Consider the following 19,126-nt stretch of genomic DNA (forward strand, 5'->3'; position numbering starts at 1 on the left):
CTTTTGCACAGGAAATTTAGTTTACTAGATTTGCTTATCTCTTTAAAAATATTTAAAATGTTTCTGAGTTCACATTTTTAGTCCAGACAACCTTTTTACGTGAAATTATATATTTGGGTTACTGTCTTAAGTAGAGTTTCTGTTGCTGAATTGAAACACCATGACCGCAACTTGGGGAGGAAAGGGTTTATTTGACTTACTATATCATCAAAGGAAGTCAGGCAGGAACCTCGAGGCAAGAGCTGGTGCAGAGGCCATGAAGTAGGGCTGCTTACTGACTTGCTTCTCCCTGGCTTACTCAGCCTGCTTTCTTATACAACCCAGGACCACCAGCTTAGGATGGCACAACTCGCAATGAGCTAGGCCCTACCCCATTGGCCACTAATTAAGAAAATGCCCCACAGCTTTAAGGAATCTTACAGAAACATTTTCTCAGTTGAGGTTCCCTCCTTTTAGATAACTCTACCTTCTGTCAAGTTGACATACACTAGCCACTTCCACTGTCCCTTTCTATAAACTAAAACCTGTCCTGCAAATTGCATTGAGTTACAGTGAATTACATCAGTTTTCTCTCCTTGCAAATAGAGCTACTGTGAGAATCTTTCATTTAGTAGCATGGGGAAGGGGAAAGAGTCACCAGATATGTGGAATACTAAGCTAAAATGCCTTTTACTAATTTTTAGGAAGAAAATGAGAAAAGAAGTCACCATAAAGACCATTCTGATAATGAATCTACATCATCAGATAAGTAAGTCATTTTTCATTTCTACTTAATATTTCTGTTTAAAAGATGCACTTGTAATTTTGCTTCTTTCTTTTTAAGTTCTGGGAAAAGGAGAAAAGGACCATTTAAAACCATTAAGTTTGGGACCAACATTGACCTGTCTGATGACAAAAAGTAAGTCCTTGTGATAGTTCTGTGAACTGATGCAAAGACGTGTCCTTGCTCTGGTCCAGAATTGTTTACAATTTCTTCTGTTTTATTCCTTATCATTTTTTTATAAATCGATGTAAAATAAACTAAATAATTTTACTAGACTTTACAGTTAAATTATTTTTTTTTATTTAAGACTGTTATATCCTTCTTTTCCCACTGATACCCTAACTTTATGATAGGTAATTTTTCATTATGTTCTAGGCCTATAATTTTAATGCTATTTTTCATTGGTAGGTTAATTTAGATATTCCATTATTTCTTATTTGAAAGCAAAATGTTTATAGATTTTTTTTTCTCATTGGAACATAAAAGCAAGGCATTACTCCTTTTTTTTTCTTTATAGGTGGAAACTGCAGTTACATGAGCTGACTAAACTTCCTGCTTTTGTGCGTGTAGTATCAGCAGGAAATCTTCTAAGCCATGTTGGTCATACTATACTGGGCATGAACACAGTTCAACTATATATGAAAGTTCCAGGAAGCAGAACGCCAGGTAAACTTAATATGTCATAAAACATGATGCATATGAAGAGAATCAGAATCTTTCTGTTTAAAATAAATAGAACTAAAAAGGATTATTCTTATAAGATTTGATGCTTTTAACAGGACTTAGGTCAAGATTTTTTTCCCTTTGCTATCTTTCAAATCTGCTACTAATACTTTGTTCTTAAAAGTTCATTAGGGCACCCTATAGTCCAACAACTGTTGTTTCTGCATACTTCTAAGAATGGCATGTGTACAGTGTTTTGTAACAGTTTTTAAAATCACAGTCATAATAGAATGTCTTACTTTATATCATGGCCTAGTACATGTCATGTATGTGACAACAGCCTCACTTGAAAAATACATTTTCCTTTCTGTTTAGTTTTAAAAAGAAACTGTGATTACAATCTTCTGGTTAGGTTGCAAATGGTAGTTTCAAAAGCATTTAATATCGAATAATTACTGGATTCATCATGTGGACTTTGCCATCAGTTACACTGTGTACTTTTGCAAGTCATATTCTTTCTTTGAATTGTTTTATTCATGTCAAGTGGTTTAATTTTCAGCTTTCACGTTTCAATCTACCACTAATATATTTTATTCTTCGGGGCCCATGGATTGACATGAAACTGCCGAGTAATATTTTGAAATATTTAGCAATCACTATAATCCTAGCATCAATGAATTAGTACAGTTACTGATAAGAAATAAAGTACCTATAGGTTGCATATCTCTGTCATGTATTTTCAGTCTTTTACTTGAAGTAAACCTAGCTTAAAATCCAAACTGCTTTTTTTCTTTGTCACCTTAATGAATCATAGCTTAAGAATTATTTCAAAGTAGAACCATGTTGCTTTTGACTAATAGAGATCATTGGTTGCTATCTCTGACTGTCCAGACAAGTCTCATTTGTAGACTATGTTCCATCTTTGGAGATGTAAGATCTAAGAATGAATATTATTAAACCAACAAACAATACAAATTGTTTTCCAGGGGAATCTTATGTATTAAAACCATTTATTGCAGTTTATTCTCGTGTCATTTCATAGTTTGATAAAGGACAAAAACTTCTGGCATCAATTGCAAGAGAATCATATTCTACTTTCTGTTCCATCGTTAGACAGCAATATAAACATTGGGCAAGCTATTTGAACTCACTTATTTTCTTCTGTCTTTATTATCAGATTGATTCTGTTTTAAAAACCATCCAGTTTGAATTATTTTCTGCAAATAATATGCCCTAGTTGAAAAGAATTTTTCATTATAAATCTTAGGAAAGAATAAGTATGGAGAATATTTGTTGCTTGTGCCTATATAGTTCTGAATATTTTTTAATATTTTATTACATTTATTGTGTATGTCCACATATGTTTGCACAAGCCTGCATATATGTGCCATGGCATACATGTGAAAGTCAGAAATAACTTGCCAGAGTCAGTTTCTGTCCTTTTACCATGTGGATCTAGAGGATTGAACTCTGGTTGTCCTGATTGATTAATAACAAACATTTTTATGTGCTGAGCAATGGCCCTGGACTCCCATGCCCCATTTGTAGATTTTTATTTGCTGGGGGCAATCAGAAGGCTCTGAGGAATGCTAAGTACTTGCATCAGAAAACATTTTGTTGGGGCTGGAGAGATGGCTCAGAGGTTAAGAGCACTGATTGTTCTTCCAGAGGTCCTGAGTTCAATTCCCAGCAACCACATGGTGGCTCACAACCATCTGTAATGAAATCTGGTGCCCTCTTCTGGCGTGCAGGCACACATGCAGACAGAACACTGTGAACAAAATATATAAATAAATCTTTGGGGGAGCCTAGGCAGTTTGGATGCTCACCTTACGAGACCTGGATAGAGGTGGGCGGTCCTTGGGCTTCCCACAGGTCAGGGAACCCTGATTGCTCTTCGAGCAGATGAGGGAGGGGGACTTGATCGGGGGAGGGGGAGGAGATGGGAGGCGGTTGCGGGGAGGAGGCAGAAATCCTTAATAAATAAATAAATTAAAAAAAATAAAAGAAAGAAAACATTTTGTTATCTTCTTTAAATCATTTTAATATTAATTTAAAAATAGATTCCATACATAAAAGAAAATGTGATACATGTCTTTCTTAAACCTGCTCATGTCATGTAGTGTAATAATCTCTAATTCCATCTATTTTCCTGTGAGTGTGGTAATTTCATTCTTACAGCTGAGTAAAATTCATGTTCTGTAGGTATAGTAGGATTTCTTTAATTTCTTTTATCTAGGCTGGTTCCATGTATAAATAGTGCAGCAGTCAGTGTGAACATTATAGCGTGAAGGTCCAGAAGTTGTGCTTGTCGTTTTTGAGGAATCTCTATACTGATTTCCATAGTAGCCACACTGGTTTACATTGCCATCAGAAGTGTATAAGGGTTCCGCTTTTCCTATATCCTTACCAGCAGTTTTTGTCTCTTGATTTCTTCATACTCATTTTGTCTGGGTTGAGAGACAGCAATTTCAAAGCAGTTTTAATTTTGCATTTTCCTGATGTCTAAGGATGCCAAACAGTTTTTCAAGTATTTATTTGCTTCTTTTAAAATACTAGTTCCATTAGCCCATTTATTTGATGATTAGGAAGAAGAATTTAATATTTTTGGTTCTTTATATTATGTAGTAATCCCCTGTCTGAGGTCATTGGTAACAACTTTTCTTCTATTCTCTCAAAGGAATTACCTAAAGAATTCCTTGAAGGTAGTGGTGTCCAATAGAAATATAATGCAAATTATATATAATTTAAAAAGTCATTTTGATATATTAAAGTACAAAGAGTAAATGAAGTTAATTTTTCCCTTTAACACCCAAAATATAAACATATAATCAATACAAAATTACAAAGATGTTTCACATTTTTTTATACCATGTATTTGAAATCTAGTGTATACTCTGCAATTGCTACCGCTTCCAACTCACATTGTAAAAAGGTTTTTTGTATTAGATTGCATGGTCTTACAAGAAATGTGTATAGTTTAATCAGTACACTATTAAGAAATAACATTTTTGTGTGTCTTGTATTAAAGTTATTCTGGAGTTACATAAGTACAAGTGATAGTTGTTTTAGCTTTACAATCAGACTGTATATTTTAAACTACAGGGTTGTGTTTAGGCTTTACTCTTAAAGAATTTTGTATAGACAATTAAGGTTTATTTAGTAGCTCTGACTGTAACTAGAGCTCATTTTTATTTAGGATCCATACTGTGGTACATTTCCAAATACATACTTAAAGTAACTACTAAGTACCATTATATTGCTTGCCCTGAGATGACGTGAAGCAAGAAGTCCTTGCCTCAGTTCCTTGGTGACTCCTTAGTTAAGTGAAAATAAAACAAAATAATAATTCTTTGGGAACAAAGTTTGTTTTCCTCCAAAGGACCTGGGTACTACACCAAAAATACAAATTTTGTGTTTTAAATTCATCAGTTAACCATCAATGCAGGGAAGGCAAGATACAAAGTATTATACTACAAATGTCTACTAACTTTAAGTTACCTTTCTTTTGGTATTTATTTCCTGACAGTCAACCTATGATTATCTCTGTGTGTTCTGATAAAGTTGATCTTCATGTATGGAGAAAGAGGGAGGATCTTCTCTATTTTGCTATTTTCTGCAAGAGCACAATGGACTCTTAAGCACTGAGGCATATATCTGGCCTAAGTAGCTATGTTTTTAAAGCCAGGCTTTGTTCACAATGAAAAAGAAAAAAAGTAATGGCATCTACAACTAATGTATATTGTTTATTAGACACCATTCTAATCATTATTTCATTTATCTTCAAAATAACAATTGTATAGAAATTGTTAATATTTATTCTTATTTCTAAGGAAGGTGAACTAAAAATGTTTTACAGCTTGCTTTGGTTAATGTTATAACTGAGCCAGGCAACTTATCAGAGCCTAAATTCTACTTTGCCTTCCATGTTAGCCCTTACTGGATAACTTAGGAGTAGTTGACCTAACTCAGTCATAAAGCCAGACTTATCACTATAAAGAACTGAATCTTTAACATTATCTATAGACATGAAACCTTTAAAATGTTAAATAAAGACGCATTTTCTATAGAATTAATAGTATGTTGATTTATTTTTCTTTTTGCCTTTTAGGTCATCAAGAAAATAATAACTTCTGTTCAGTTAATATAAATATTGGCCCAGGTGACTGTGAATGGTTTGTTGTTCCTGAAGGTTACTGGGGTGTTTTGAATGACTTCTGTGAAAAGTAGGTTTTCAAACTGAATTTTATTTAAACATAATTATTACAAAACAGTATTGTAAAGGACAACTTACCAAACTCGATAGCCTAATGCAGATATACACTCAGCTTTTAGTTACCATTTAGTGGAAAAATGTGTGTTAAATTGATTCCAAACCTATTACGTTATGAGAAAACTTTTAAAGGTATCATGAAACCACTCTGAAATATAGTAGTAGGCATGTATTTAGAGGTTAGAAATTTTGAGTTATTAGTTTCATTTTTAAAATGATACATTCAAGTTCTTATTTATAAGGCATACGTTCTTAGAAAAAAATTTCATAAATATTTTCAGAAAGTGAAGGAAACTCTGTAAGTGAACGTGCTTATTGGGAATAACTCAAGCTTGAACATATTACTTTTTACCATTTCATGATATAAATTCTTTTTAAAACTGGCATCTTTTTTTAAAAAGGCTTTTTATAAAACTTAATTAACTGCTTCAGGTTTTGTTTCAAGAAAAAGAGAAGGGTTCAGCGACTAAAGGTGGGGACTTAGTAAAATGATATTAGAAGTTAAAAATATGTGCTACTTCAAAGTAGCTACAGATTTTCACTTGAATCTTGAAGAAATAAATTCAACAAGTAATGCTATCTTTAGATAAGTCTTCCTGTACTTTACTATAATTAATTTTACTCTTTTCGTGCATACAGCAGTTTTTATTACTCTATCAGTTAAGTTTTATTGAAATTAATTAGTATTAAGAAACTTTTGACATTCTTTTATAAAGAATTTATTAGAGCCCTTGATCCATTTGCTCTGTTTTTCTTATTTCAGAAATAATTTAAATTTCTTAATGGGTTCTTGGTGGCCCAACCTTGAAGATCTTTATGAAGCAAATGTTCCAGTGTATAGGTTTATTCAGCGACCAGGAGATCTGGTCTGGATAAATGCAGGCACTGTTCATTGGGTTCAAGCTATTGGCTGGTGCAACAACATTGCTTGGAATGTTGGTCCACTTACAGGTATTTTAAAAGAATATGCTTGAAAAAAGATTTGACCTTTTAAAAAAGACTAATAAATGTATTTAGAAGGAAATATCTCATTTTTATTATAAATTTTTATTATAAAAGTTAAATGGTAGTTAACTATCGAATCTAAAACCATAAATCCTTAGCAAATGAAAGGTCTATATAGTTATACATGGAAGATATACTTCTAATAATTTTTAGAGTCATTGATTTTGCTTTATAAAGGGGCCTCTTAAAGGAGAAAAAAACTAAGTAAAAATACATTCTTTTAAATTTTTCTTTTTTCTCCTGTGTTGGTTTATGAAATACAATTTGAATTATGCCTGTCTTTAGAGATTAAGAATGTGGCCTTTGGAGCCAGAAAGACCTGGATTTAGACTAGGACTTGGCTTATGTGAGTTTGGGCAAGTTACTTGATTTTTCCGGTCCTTGATTTCTTCATCTAGGGATGAAAATAAAATCAATAAGGAAATGCTAAGAATCAAATGAGATAATGGATAAAAAATTATCACAAAACATAAAAATTATTTTTGTAAGCCGGGCAGTGGTGGCACAAGCCTTTAATCCCAGCTTGGTCTGTGGAGTGAGTTTCAGGACAGCCAGAGTTTACAGAGAAACCCTTGTCTCGAGGGGGGGGGGGGGGAGAAATTAATGTTTTATTGTAGTGCTTTGAGATTTTTATGAGGTGATAATGGTTATCTTCCCATATTTTGGTAGTTTAGTTTTTGTTTTTTAATTTTCCCCCCAGCCTGCCAGTATAAGTTGGCAGTGGAACGGTACGAATGGAACAAATTGCAAAGTGTGAAGTCAATAGTACCCATGGTTCATCTTTCCTGGAATATGGCACGAAATATCAAGGTTTCAGATCCAAAGCTTTTTGAAATGATTAAGTAAGTGCTTTCTAAAATTGCTGTACTGAACTCTTGCGGGGCAGGGGGGTGTTAACTGTCAAATACTTTTTCCCTCTTAGAATTATGTCCACATTAAAACAAGATGATCCAGAAGTCTAGCAAAATATGAGAATATGCTTGCTTACAAATATAGTTCCCTCCCAAATAGCCTGCTATGGTTTAAAAAGGAATAAAGTTATAAATTGTTCTACAGCAGAAGATTCACTTTCTGATGCTTCCCTGCTCTTCTCAATATTAAATGCTTTTAGTCACTGAAGGAAGAATATCACAGAATAATTGTTATAGAAAAGTTAATATAGGGAGTTGACTGAAATGTCAGTTTACCAGAGTTTTCATTTAATTATCTTATAATTGTTCCCCATATTTTAGCTGTTTGCACTTTGAATGTCCATATAAATTCTTAGTGACTTACTTTGAATACTAGTAAATCATTGTCAGGTTCTACTTAGAAGTAATATTTTTGAACAGTTTTTGTTTTGTTTTTCTTTTTAAATAGTGTACATTCCACTATCAAAAGTTAGAGAATTCTGGTCAAAAAAATATGAGAAGTGAGGGCTGGGGTGATGGTTAAGTCAGTAAATTTCCCATTGTGTAACCATGAAGTTCTGCGTTCAAATCCAGCCCGTGTATGGCAGCTGGTGTCTCAGCACTTGCTGGCAGAGACTGCCAGAACCCTGAAGTTCTTTGGTCAGCCAGCTGAGCTGAATTGATGAACTCCATATTCATTGAGGGACCCTGTCCCAAAGTACAGGTGAAGAACCTTTTGAGAAAGACACCTGACATGAACATGCATGTGCATCAGCATCTACACAGATATATACATAAATATTCATACACAAAAGATAGATGGAAAATGATGGATTTAATTGAGTCCTTTCAAACCTAAATCCAAATTTTATGTGTAGGCAAGGTAACATGTCTGTGAACTTTCTTACAGCAATCTTTTATTATTTGTACTATTTTACCTCATTCTAAGACCAGGTAAAATATATATGAAGAGAAATAGGGATGAAATCAAAGTATAGCATGTTCTTATAATGCTTTTATATATTGAACACTAGGCACCATATTCACCATATGATCATTGCTGGGAGTTGTATTTTAACCTGTTATGCCTCAGAACAGCTAGTTTGTTTACAATAGCAAATTTATTGCTTGTTAATTGTTTGTGTGGTTTTGGTGGTAGAGTTATTGACCTTGTTGAAGTCACTCAGATTATTGAAAAGTAAAGAGATGATATAACTTAAGGATTTACTAATATTTGTTCTTTCTGATTTTGAGATATCACCCTGTATCTCAGATTGGCCTGGAACTATGTAGTCTAGTATGCCCTCGAATTTTCAAGAATTCTATTTGCCTCACCCTCTTCAGTTCTTATGATTTATAGGCATGAACCACCACTGATGAGAAAGCATAATTGAAAAAAGCTGTTAAGTAATGTCTATGTAGATTGGGTAGTTCATCACATTACATTTTGACTTGATTAGGATTTTATAATTGGAATCAGGATTATAAAAGGAATTAAGTTGTAATTTCTACATAACACAGTAGTCGTCTCTTTAACATTTATAACTTGTGATTATCTAGTAACTTTGAAAATTCTTGTCATCAGTTTAGATATTTTATAAATTAGTCTAAAATCTACCTGCTTTTTTGTTTCCATTCCCTAAATATAGTTCAACACCTGTTCAAGAACTGTTTGAGAACCAATTGTATACACTAAAGGACACGTAGTGGTATAAAGATGAATTTCCTGTTTTATAGGACAGAAGTTCTGTACTAGTATAGTCAAGACTTTCTTTGGACTGCTAGCTCCCAAATAAGACACAGAGACTTACTAATTATGAAACCTTTAACTTAGCTTAAGCTTGTCACCAACTAGCTCTTATAACTTAAATTCTGCCGCATGACTCATCATTACCTGTCCTCCATACAGTAGGTCTGACCCCCTCCACATGTCGCTGGCGAATTCAGCCTCTCTTCCTTCCAGAGTTGCTCTCTTCCCAGAAGCCCTGCTTAGCCTTATTAAACCAATCAGAAGGTGCCTTAAGGCAAGTGAAGAAGGACAGGCACAGTGATCAAATATCTCTCAACATTTTAGTATATTGGGAGAGATTACCAAGCAAGAGATCTGAGAAGTGACATATTTATATGTATAAGATACAATTGAAAAATAATTTGGTTAGAGATGGTAAGAATGCTACTTTTACTAAAGGAAAAGTGATAGGATTAGATCAATGTAACAAAATGAAGTTTGTCCATGAACTTTTGGGACATGGTAAGAAGGTCATATATTGGTTCTAAATATTGCTGCTTACCATCAGAGGATTTTAAGCAGGAGAGGAAGATGTTCAACTCCACTATAAGAAAATAGACATGGTTGTTTCATGGAGAGCAGAATCTAAAAGGCATGATTAGGTTTATCCTCTTGTCTTTTATTATTGTGAAGCCTTGAGCACCTGTTCTTCATTTTACCTGGCACTACAAATGTCAAATTATCTTGCTTTTGATTGCATTCCTCGTCAAATTAAGAACTCTGCTCCCAGCTTGGTTGGATTGTCATATGTGATTAAGAAGGTTTTTTTTCTTTTTCGATTATACCACTTGAAAATGCAAAACACAAGTAGAAACTCCTCAGCCTTGCTTTAAGATTACTTTTTACACAGCTTGGTCTACAAGAGCTAGTTCCATGATAGGCTCTACAGAAAAACCCTGTCTCGAAAAAAAAAGAAAAGAAAGATAGATTACTTTTTACAGACTGAGCAGTGGTGGCGCACACCTTTAATCCTAGTTCTTGGGAGGCAGAGACAAGTGGATCTCTGTGAGTACAAGGACAGCCTGGTTTACAAGAGCTGTCTCGAAAAACCCAAAAGAAAAAGAATTACTTTTTACAATGCATTTAGTCATTGCTATAAAGTGAACTTTTTATCAAACATCTTGCTCTCATTCTTTCATTTAATGAATATTGATGACTGAATACAGGCTATAGGCTAATCACTATGGATTTATGAATAGTTCAGTTAGTACACATAAGTGGATAGAATGGAAGAAATGAAATGATAAGTCCATTGGAGTCTTCCAGAGTCTAGAGAAGTCCTTTTGTTCTTTTAAGCTGTGCATTCTTCTGAGTTCAATCCCAAGTATTGCCAAAACATACTAAGAAGCTATGTGTTCTAGGGAGACATGTAGTTTGTATAAATGTTGAAAATACAGACAGGATGAAAATGGTCCCTAGAGCCAACTGTTGTACTCACTTTTCTATTGCTGTGATAAAACACCAGGGCCATGGCAACTTATAAAAGAAATCATTTTACTTGGGACTCATGCTTCCAGAGGGTTCATCACCATCATGGTGGGGAGCATGTTGGCAGGCAGGCAGGTAGGTAGGTGCTGGAGTAATAACTGAGAACTCATGACCACTTTTCTTTTTTTGAGACAGGTTTTCTCTGTAGCTTTGGAACCTATCCTGGAACTAGCTTTTGTAGACCAGGGTTGCCTCAAACTCACAGAGTTCCACCTGCCTCTGCCTCCTGAGTGCTGGGATTAAAGACTTATGCCACCACTGCCCAGATAATAACCGAGAGCTCATATCTCCATCCACAAGCACAAGGCAATAAACCAACTGGGAATGGTGTGGGCTTTTGAAACCTCAAAAACCAACCCCACTCACCAGTGATATACCTCTTCCAACAAAGCCAGCCACACCTCCTAGTCTTTCCCAGTTCTAATTGGGGACATATAATTTGTGTGTGTGTGTGTGTGTGTGTGTGTGTGTGTGTGTGTGTGTGTGTGTGTGTATACACACACAAATATATGAGCCATTGTCATTTAAATACACAAACTTAAACTTAATACCACATCCACGGCACTATCAATAATGTAGTGTGTTCTAGCCGTCCATGAACCGTGGGAAAGAACTTCTAAGCTAGGAGATGATTCAGAAAGGATTTTACCAAAGACAACAGTATTCAGTCCAAATGTGTAGGGGAATTCAGAATTTTTGGATTTAAAAAGGCAATAGAAATTTTATTTTTTTAGCAAGGTCTATCACATTGTGTTAGAATAAAACACATTACTATTTTTGTAGTAAAACATATGTTAGTCATTGTGATGTGCTAAATGAAATCTATACGTAATTCCAGGTTAAGTTTTAACACCAAATGAGCTTATGAAAAATGGGGATATTAATAATATGCCATTATAGACGTGTATTTGCTTTTTAAAATCGAGCAATCTAATTATTCATGAGCTTCCCTTTCAGAATAAAAGTTAACACAGACAATGACATGTAGTTCTCACATTAGCAAAAAAATTTAACTCAAAAGTGACATATAATTACTACCCAATACTCAGCAATAATTTACATTAGTAATAGAAACAGCCACTAAAAAATACCTTTCAGAAAGAAGATATTCCTTTCCCTTTGTTTGCTTTTTTTCCCTTAAATGTGTTGCTTTTCTTTCTTTCGCCTTTCTTTTTTTAACTGAAAAAAAATTTTTTTCGTGTAATAAATTCTGAGCATGCTTTTCCCTTCCTCCAGCTCCTCCACCCCTCCATCTGCCCAATTCCATGCCCTTTCTCTCTCTAAAAAACAAAGGAAACACACCCTGCAAAAACAGAAACCAAAATATGTAGGCACAAACCTAGTAACACAGAAAATGTGCAAACAAAGCAATATAACACAAAGTCTGCGAAAATACCATTGAGTTTGTTTTATATTGCCCATCTAATGCTGGGCATGGTGACTACCCTGAAATGTAATTAATATACCCATTGAGACTTTATTGGGGAAAACTTAATTTTTTCTTTGCCAAATGGATATCAATTGTAGATAGTTTTTAGATTAGGGGTGGGAACCTGTGTCCACTTCTCCCTCTCAGTGCTGGTACCATGTTTGTCTTGAACCTGTCTGTGTGCTGCCAGAGTCTCTGAGTTCATACGTGCATCAGCCAGTCCTGTTGTATCTGGAAAGCACTGTTTCCATGAAGTCATCCATCCCCTGTGACAATTACAATCTTTCCCTGAGCCCTGAGAGGAGGAATTTGATGAACACATCCCATTTGGAACTGAGTATACCAAAATCTCTCATTTTCTACACATTATTGAGACATCATCTTGATGGATTGTTCCTGTTATGATTATAAAGTGTCCTCCATCTCTTCTGACTGTAGTTTATTTTGTTAGATATTAGGATAGCTACATCTGCTTGTTTCTTAGGTCTATTTGGTTGGAAAACCTTTTCCCAACCCTTTACTCTGAGGTAGTGTCTGTCTTTGAGGTTGAGGTGTTGAGGTGTGTTTCATGATGGATCCTATTTTCATATCCATGTTAGCCTGTTTTTATAGGGGAATTTGAGTGCATTGGTATTAAGAGATTAACAACCAGCGATTTTTAATTCCTTTTATTTTTCAGTGTGTGTGTGTGTGTGTGTGTGTGTGTGTGTGTGTGTGTGTGTGTGTGTGTGTGTGTGTGTTTTCCTTCTTTGGGTTTTGTTGGTGTGGGTTATCTGTTGCCTGTGTTTTTATGGGTGCAGTTAGCTTCCTTGGGTTGGAGTTTTCCTTTTAGTACTTCCTGCAGTGCTGGATTTGTGAATAGGTATTGTTTAAATCGGTTTTTTTCATGGAATATCTTGTTTTCTTCGTCTATGGTGATTTTCTTTTTTATATAGTTTCTTAGTGTATGCAGCACATCTGTCTAGGACCTTCTGGCTTTCAGAATTTCCCTTGAGAAGTCGGATGTAATTCTGAAAGGTTTTCCTTCATGTTACTTGGCCTTTTTCCTTTATAAATCTTAATATTCTTTTGTTCTGTATGTTTATTGTTTTGAGTATTATATGGCAAGGGGACTTTTTTTTCACTTTGGTCTAGTCTATTTGGTGTTCTGTAAGCTTCTTGTACCTTCATAGGCATATCATTCTTTATGTTGGGAAGGTTTTCTTTTATGATTTTGGTGAATATATTTTCTGTGCCTTGTCCTTCCCTCTTCTCCTTAGATTTGGTCTTTTCATGGTATCCCGGCTTTCCTGGGTATTTTAAGAATTTGTTGAATTTATCATTTCTTGACCATTGAATCTGTTTTCTCTATCGTGTCTTCAAGTCCTGAGATTCTCTCTTCCATCTCCTGTATTCTGTTTTGTAAAATTGCATCTGTAGTTCCTGATATTTTAATCCAGATTTTACATTACCAGAAATCCTTTGGTTTGTGTTTTCTTCATTGCCTCTATGTCAATGTTCAAGTCTTGAAGTGTTTGAACTGTTTGCTTGATCTATTTGTTTATATTTTTCTGGCTTTCTTTGAGAGATTTATTGATTTCTTCCAACTTTTTGTTTGTCTTTTCTTCCATCTCTTTAAGGGAATTTTTCATTTCTCCTTTAAGGGTCTCTATCATCTTCATAAAGTTATATTTATTGTAATTTTCTTTTTCTTCTGGTTAGGAAGTTCAGGTCTTCTGTTGTAGGACTACTAGGTTTTTGTGTTGTCATATTGCTCTTTAGGTTGTATTTGTATTTGGCTCCTCCCCATCTCTTTCTCCAGTTGATGCTGGTAGTGTCTTTGCCTACTGATCCAATCTTTGCAGTCAGTGTCTGTGTCTCATGGATCCTTTCTTGGACCGATCTTCACAGTTGCTCTCTGTATCATAGGGAACTCCTCTTGGTGCATTTGTGCAGTCACTGTTTCAGGGAGCCACTGAGGTGTCTGGGGATGGATGGGTTTGGAGTTAGAGTGGGAATTGTAGATTTTGGAGTCCAATTTAGGGGTATTGGAGTAGCCTTCCTTCAGGAACCTTGCCAGTTGGCTGTCTAGTACAGCTGAGGTGGGTAAGGGAAGGGCCAGGGGTTTTTCCCTTGGTCCTAAGGCCTAGAGATGGCTTTGTCCAACTGAGGTCTAGTCACTCACCTCTTGGTCTGCTCTTTGCATCCCAGAGCGAGCTGCTGAGGTCGCGGGGCATCTTATCTATACTTCTTTAAATAGGTCAACATTCCTCATGTTTTTATTTTTCCTTTTACATTTTCAAGTTCAAGTTTGGTCTTGATGAGTTTTGCAGGTCCATAAAGTCTTCTATCTGAATATGCCATTTAACACATCTCTTGTTTCTACAGCCTAGTTATTTTACTGAAATCTACTCATTCTGTTTCAATCTTCCACATAAATGATTCCAAAGAATATTATCTTAATTACTTGACTCATTTCATAAAGCAGTGAACTTGACTCGAAATGATCACACCAAGCACCTCATGAAATTTTTATTGGGAAGTCCATAAACAATATATTGTTGATTTCATTGAATGATTGAAGTGAGCAGAACCTCTTTTTGCTCATACCCCATATACTGCAAATGAACTTGGTTTCTTCTTGCTTAGATCAGGCTTAGGTAAGCCTTCATAGGTTTTAACTTCTGTAGTAGTTGCAGAGTATAGAGTATGGCTGGCTTTAGGTAGCACAGAACTTGAGTTCTTGTGACTTAAATTTTTAAATTAAGCAGTCAGGTGAGTGAATGGTTCTGCTGACTTGGAAGTATCAATCTGAAATATACATTTGTACCTTTTGGGTAGCTGAACAGTAATTACTTCTCAGGGGATAGCTACCATGGATTTCTGAACTCTTGCTGATTTTTTTGAAGTCCAATAGTATCCTCACAAAGAAATAAAGAAATCTTCAAAGTTAAAGCTCTTTATTTCATCTTTTATTTCATTCAACTATGACAGTTTTCCAAGAGGTGTGAGTATAAACCAGGACTTGTATAGCTTCCAAGGCTTTGGAATCAGTCCTTTACTTTTAAAGGATAAGAATTATATGTAACACATTGCTACCTACCCTAAACTTATTTCTTCCTTGCTCTCCAACTTCCAGTTTGAAAATTTGTAACCTCCTTATCATATGTATTTAGCAGTTCCCACAGACTTATACATGAGTATATACTTTGTGCTTGAGCTACATGAAAAAGTAATTTGTAGGCATCATTATATCACCATCATATACTTCATTCTCATAAGAATATAGAAAAGCTATGTATGCATGGGACCATTTAGCATATCTAAGAAATATGAAACTCACTAGTGTAAGTTGATGCATGTACTGTCCACATATAGATCACCCCCTAAAATTGTTTTTAGTTTCAATACTAAAAACTCAGTACTAATCACAAACTGCAGTATAAATAAAGAAAAAGGTTTAAAAACCCCCAAAACTTTCTAGTCTTGAAAAACAATCTTATCTAGTCTGTGGTGTTTCTTGCTTGCCTGGTCGTAAGCTTCTCTGGGTTCTTATGTAAGAGATTCTCCCCAGAGTTCTTTTAGCAGAGTTCTGACTGGGTGAAAACAAAATTTTAAGTAGAGAATCAAATGATTCCTGTGGTCAGGCAACTAAGAATCAGTGCAAATATCTCATTTTATTTAGTATATTCTGGTATATTCTAATTAAGAAATTTCAGCTGCAGAATAGAAAATCTCCTTTCATTTGAAAAGTCTTCCCCCTTTTAGTCTCCATGATATCTTGGTTTAGTATGTCAGTTTATGAATATAGTGTTTTTATTTTCATTCTCTTATGAAGTTGTCTCTCAAATTTCACTTCTCTTTTCAAATCAGTTTTGACTGGGCTAGAGTCTACTGTGTAACTTTAAATGTACTATGCTTTCAGTCTCTTTTTGTGGTTTTCTTCTTATTATTTTTTTAATGTATATAAGATTAGTCTCCCTGGGCAGTTCAGACTAATTGAAACTTCTGCCACTGTCTTCTAAGTGCTAATAAGATGTAGACACCACTCTATCCAGCTACCTTCTTTCTTTTGTGTAGTTTTTCATCAAACAGTTAAAAAGCAGGTCCTGAGTGTTAAAGAATTGTCTTTCTCTAGCTGCTAAAATAACTTTATACCCTGTTCCTAAAATGTACTTACACAAAAAAAATAGCATATTTTATCTTAGACAATTTTGTTATCTTTTTTTGTTACTGATTTACTCTTTAATTCTTAGTAAAATGAAATCTTAATTGCTATCAGGTAATGAGAATGTTGATACTGTGACTTCTAGATTCATTGTCCTTGAATCTCTTGATTTGCAGTTAAATCACATCTTTTTTTTAAAAAACCTGTTCATTCTTTGTCTCCCTAAATTCTCTATTTCAACTGCTGAACACAGAATTTTAATGTTAAAAAACAGTAAAAGCAAGGAAAAAGTGTAGTTATACATTTTCAGAAAACTAAGGTTTCTAAGATTATTATAACAGAAAATAAAAATTACGGAGTAATTGCAGAAGGCTATTCCTGGCATCCCCTAACTGTAGCTAAATTACCAAAGTAGTTAATAACATTGAAAATGAAGGCTCATTTTATGAGTAAAGACTGAAACAATAATCTGTAGATCCAAGGCTCTGTTTTTCAGGGCATGTGGTGGTGGTGGGGAGATTAGAGGGAGTGAGAATAGGACATGGAAAGTACCCCCCAAAAGAAGAAATACTAAAGTGTAAGATGGAGACACTTTAGGCTTCCTGCTTTTTAAACCCCAAATTCAACTAGTGTTAGTGGCTTGTCTTTCTTTCATACAAATTTAGTTGTACTGGGGCCCCAAGTTTCATCTTGTACAAATACAAAGATAATTGTATTTGTAATACAAAGATAGTTGGCATAAGGCAAGTGAATTACCAGATACATTTCCCTGCCTGATTATTTTTTTATTCATTTTTGTTTGTATTATTTTTGTTTGCCTTTATAGGAGCATAGTTGAATTTACAAATCTTTCTTATACATCTGCAGTTTGGCATTGTTTTTTTTTTCTTAAAGAAGGAAAATGGTATTTTGAAGCTTTGCATTAAAAAAAAAAAAAACTTGAGTAAGAGCTGTGCCTTAGTCCTTAGTGAGTGAACTATGGGACATGAAAGAGGGAAGACAGTAGCAGGAGCTAAAAGTTTTTAGCTGCTACTTTGTCTGGTACCCTAAATATAAACACATATGCTGCTTACTTTGACAACTGCTTTTAGGTTTGACGTTTAGCCACAGCTTAAATCATAAGTTTTTAAATAAGTTGTTAAACATTAAAAAATTCAAGAAACCAAAAACGGTGAATTTCTTGGAATATGATCCTTAAAGACAGCCTGCAACCTTAAAGTTAACAGTATTATGTGTTTTGTAAGTTTATAGCTAAATAACCTTTTCTAGTCATATCCCGTAGGAATTAATATCTATGAGTCCTGGAAATAGCAATACTTTACGCTGTTAACTTATGATGAAAGTAAGATGAAGGTAAATATACTATTACTTATATCTTGAATTTTAATTGTTTGACAGGCAAGTATTTATTGAACACCTACTGTATATGGCAGCCAGACAGTGAGTAGAAAAACCTTGCTTTCAGGATGATACTTAGTTGATGAACCTTTTCTCTATGGTACTTTCAAATTGCTTTAGAAATTAGTCTAGTTCAGCCTCTGTGTTCAAAGGAAAAGTCTGATTGCTAAGATTTACAGGAGAGTAAAAATATAACAGTTACAAGTAGTGATAGTAAACTTGAAAAATTAGTTAGAATTGTGAGAACTAGAAGAGGTACAAAGTACAAGAAAAGTTCCATTGTGTTACTGTAAATGGATTCTGTTACCTTAAGTTAAAATGAAGAAATTCATGTCTGTTTTTCTTCTACCATAGTTAAACCAATTTTGTACCTTGTAGTTAACAAATTTATAAATTATTCTCTATTCACAAACTCTTAAGTTATGCAAACAGCTACACAGATGATGCTGTTAATGAGTATTTAGGTGGTATGAATAGAGATGATGTGTCATCCTGCCTGCCTAGAATCATAGCTGTTCATATCTGGAGGTCAGACCCCTAACTTAATGGATGTGATGCTTAGAGAGGTTAATTAGTTCGCCAGCTAAGGACCAAAGTTAACTTATTTAAATAAAGATTCAGTTTTTATATATTAAGGCCTTTATGTCGTCATGTTTAAATACCAATTAATCTCAACTATAAATGACAGAATATTGTCATCTTTAGGGCTGCTGTACATTTGCCCTATTTTTTAATCTGATATCTGAAAAATTAACATGCTATGAGCACGGTAGCCCATGGAAGGCAGAGATGGATTGCCTCAAACTTGAGGCTGCTCAAATGCATAGTGAGTTATAGGCTATCTTCAGCTATCAGGTAGATCTCAAAAATATCTGGCAAGGGGAAGCAGAAGATGAACAACAAAAGGAAAATAGGCATTAGGACCAAGATTCTTGGCATTATTTCTAATTGGTATATCTCTTAGGTGAAAAATACACAATATTTAGTTACTAGTAATGAGTAAATTTTCCCTTATCTTAGGTATTGTCTTCTGAGAACTTTGAAGCAATGTCAGACACTGAGGGAAGCTCTAATTGCTGCAGGAAAAGAGATCATATGGCATGGACGGACAAAAGAAGAGCCGGCTCATTATTGTAGCATTTGTGAGGTGAGTTATAGTTCTTGCCCACAATTGTTTATGAAAAGTTTCTTTTGTTTTTTAATCAAGTTTTTAGTAATACATTTTACTGTGATTAGCATTGTGTTCAATTTTTATATTTTCTCATCAAATATTAATGTTTA

General features: G+C 34.5%; 1 protein-coding gene across 15 annotated transcripts in view; it reads left to right on the plus strand.

Moving 5' to 3' along the window:
- Positions 1 to 19,126, plus strand: part of Kdm6a (lysine demethylase 6A) — a 139,449-nt gene that overhangs the window by 116,192 nt on the left and 4,131 nt on the right. For all 15 annotated transcript variants that reach the window (XM_075957984.1, XM_075957981.1, XM_075957983.1 and 12 more), the window contains 7 exons: positions 684 to 748; positions 824 to 898; positions 1,281 to 1,429; positions 5,538 to 5,652; positions 6,463 to 6,650; positions 7,405 to 7,546; positions 18,866 to 18,992. In XM_075957984.1, coding sequence (XP_075814099.1) covers positions 684 to 748; positions 824 to 898; positions 1,281 to 1,429; positions 5,538 to 5,652; positions 6,463 to 6,650; positions 7,405 to 7,546; positions 18,866 to 18,992 — 861 coding nt within the window. The remainder of the gene's footprint in view (positions 1 to 683; positions 749 to 823; positions 899 to 1,280; positions 1,430 to 5,537; positions 5,653 to 6,462; positions 6,651 to 7,404; positions 7,547 to 18,865; positions 18,993 to 19,126) is intronic.

This window comes from Microtus pennsylvanicus, chromosome X, assembly GCF_037038515.1.
Source record: "Microtus pennsylvanicus isolate mMicPen1 chromosome X, mMicPen1.hap1, whole genome shotgun sequence".
Lineage (NCBI taxonomy): Eukaryota > Metazoa > Chordata > Mammalia > Rodentia > Cricetidae > Microtus > Microtus pennsylvanicus.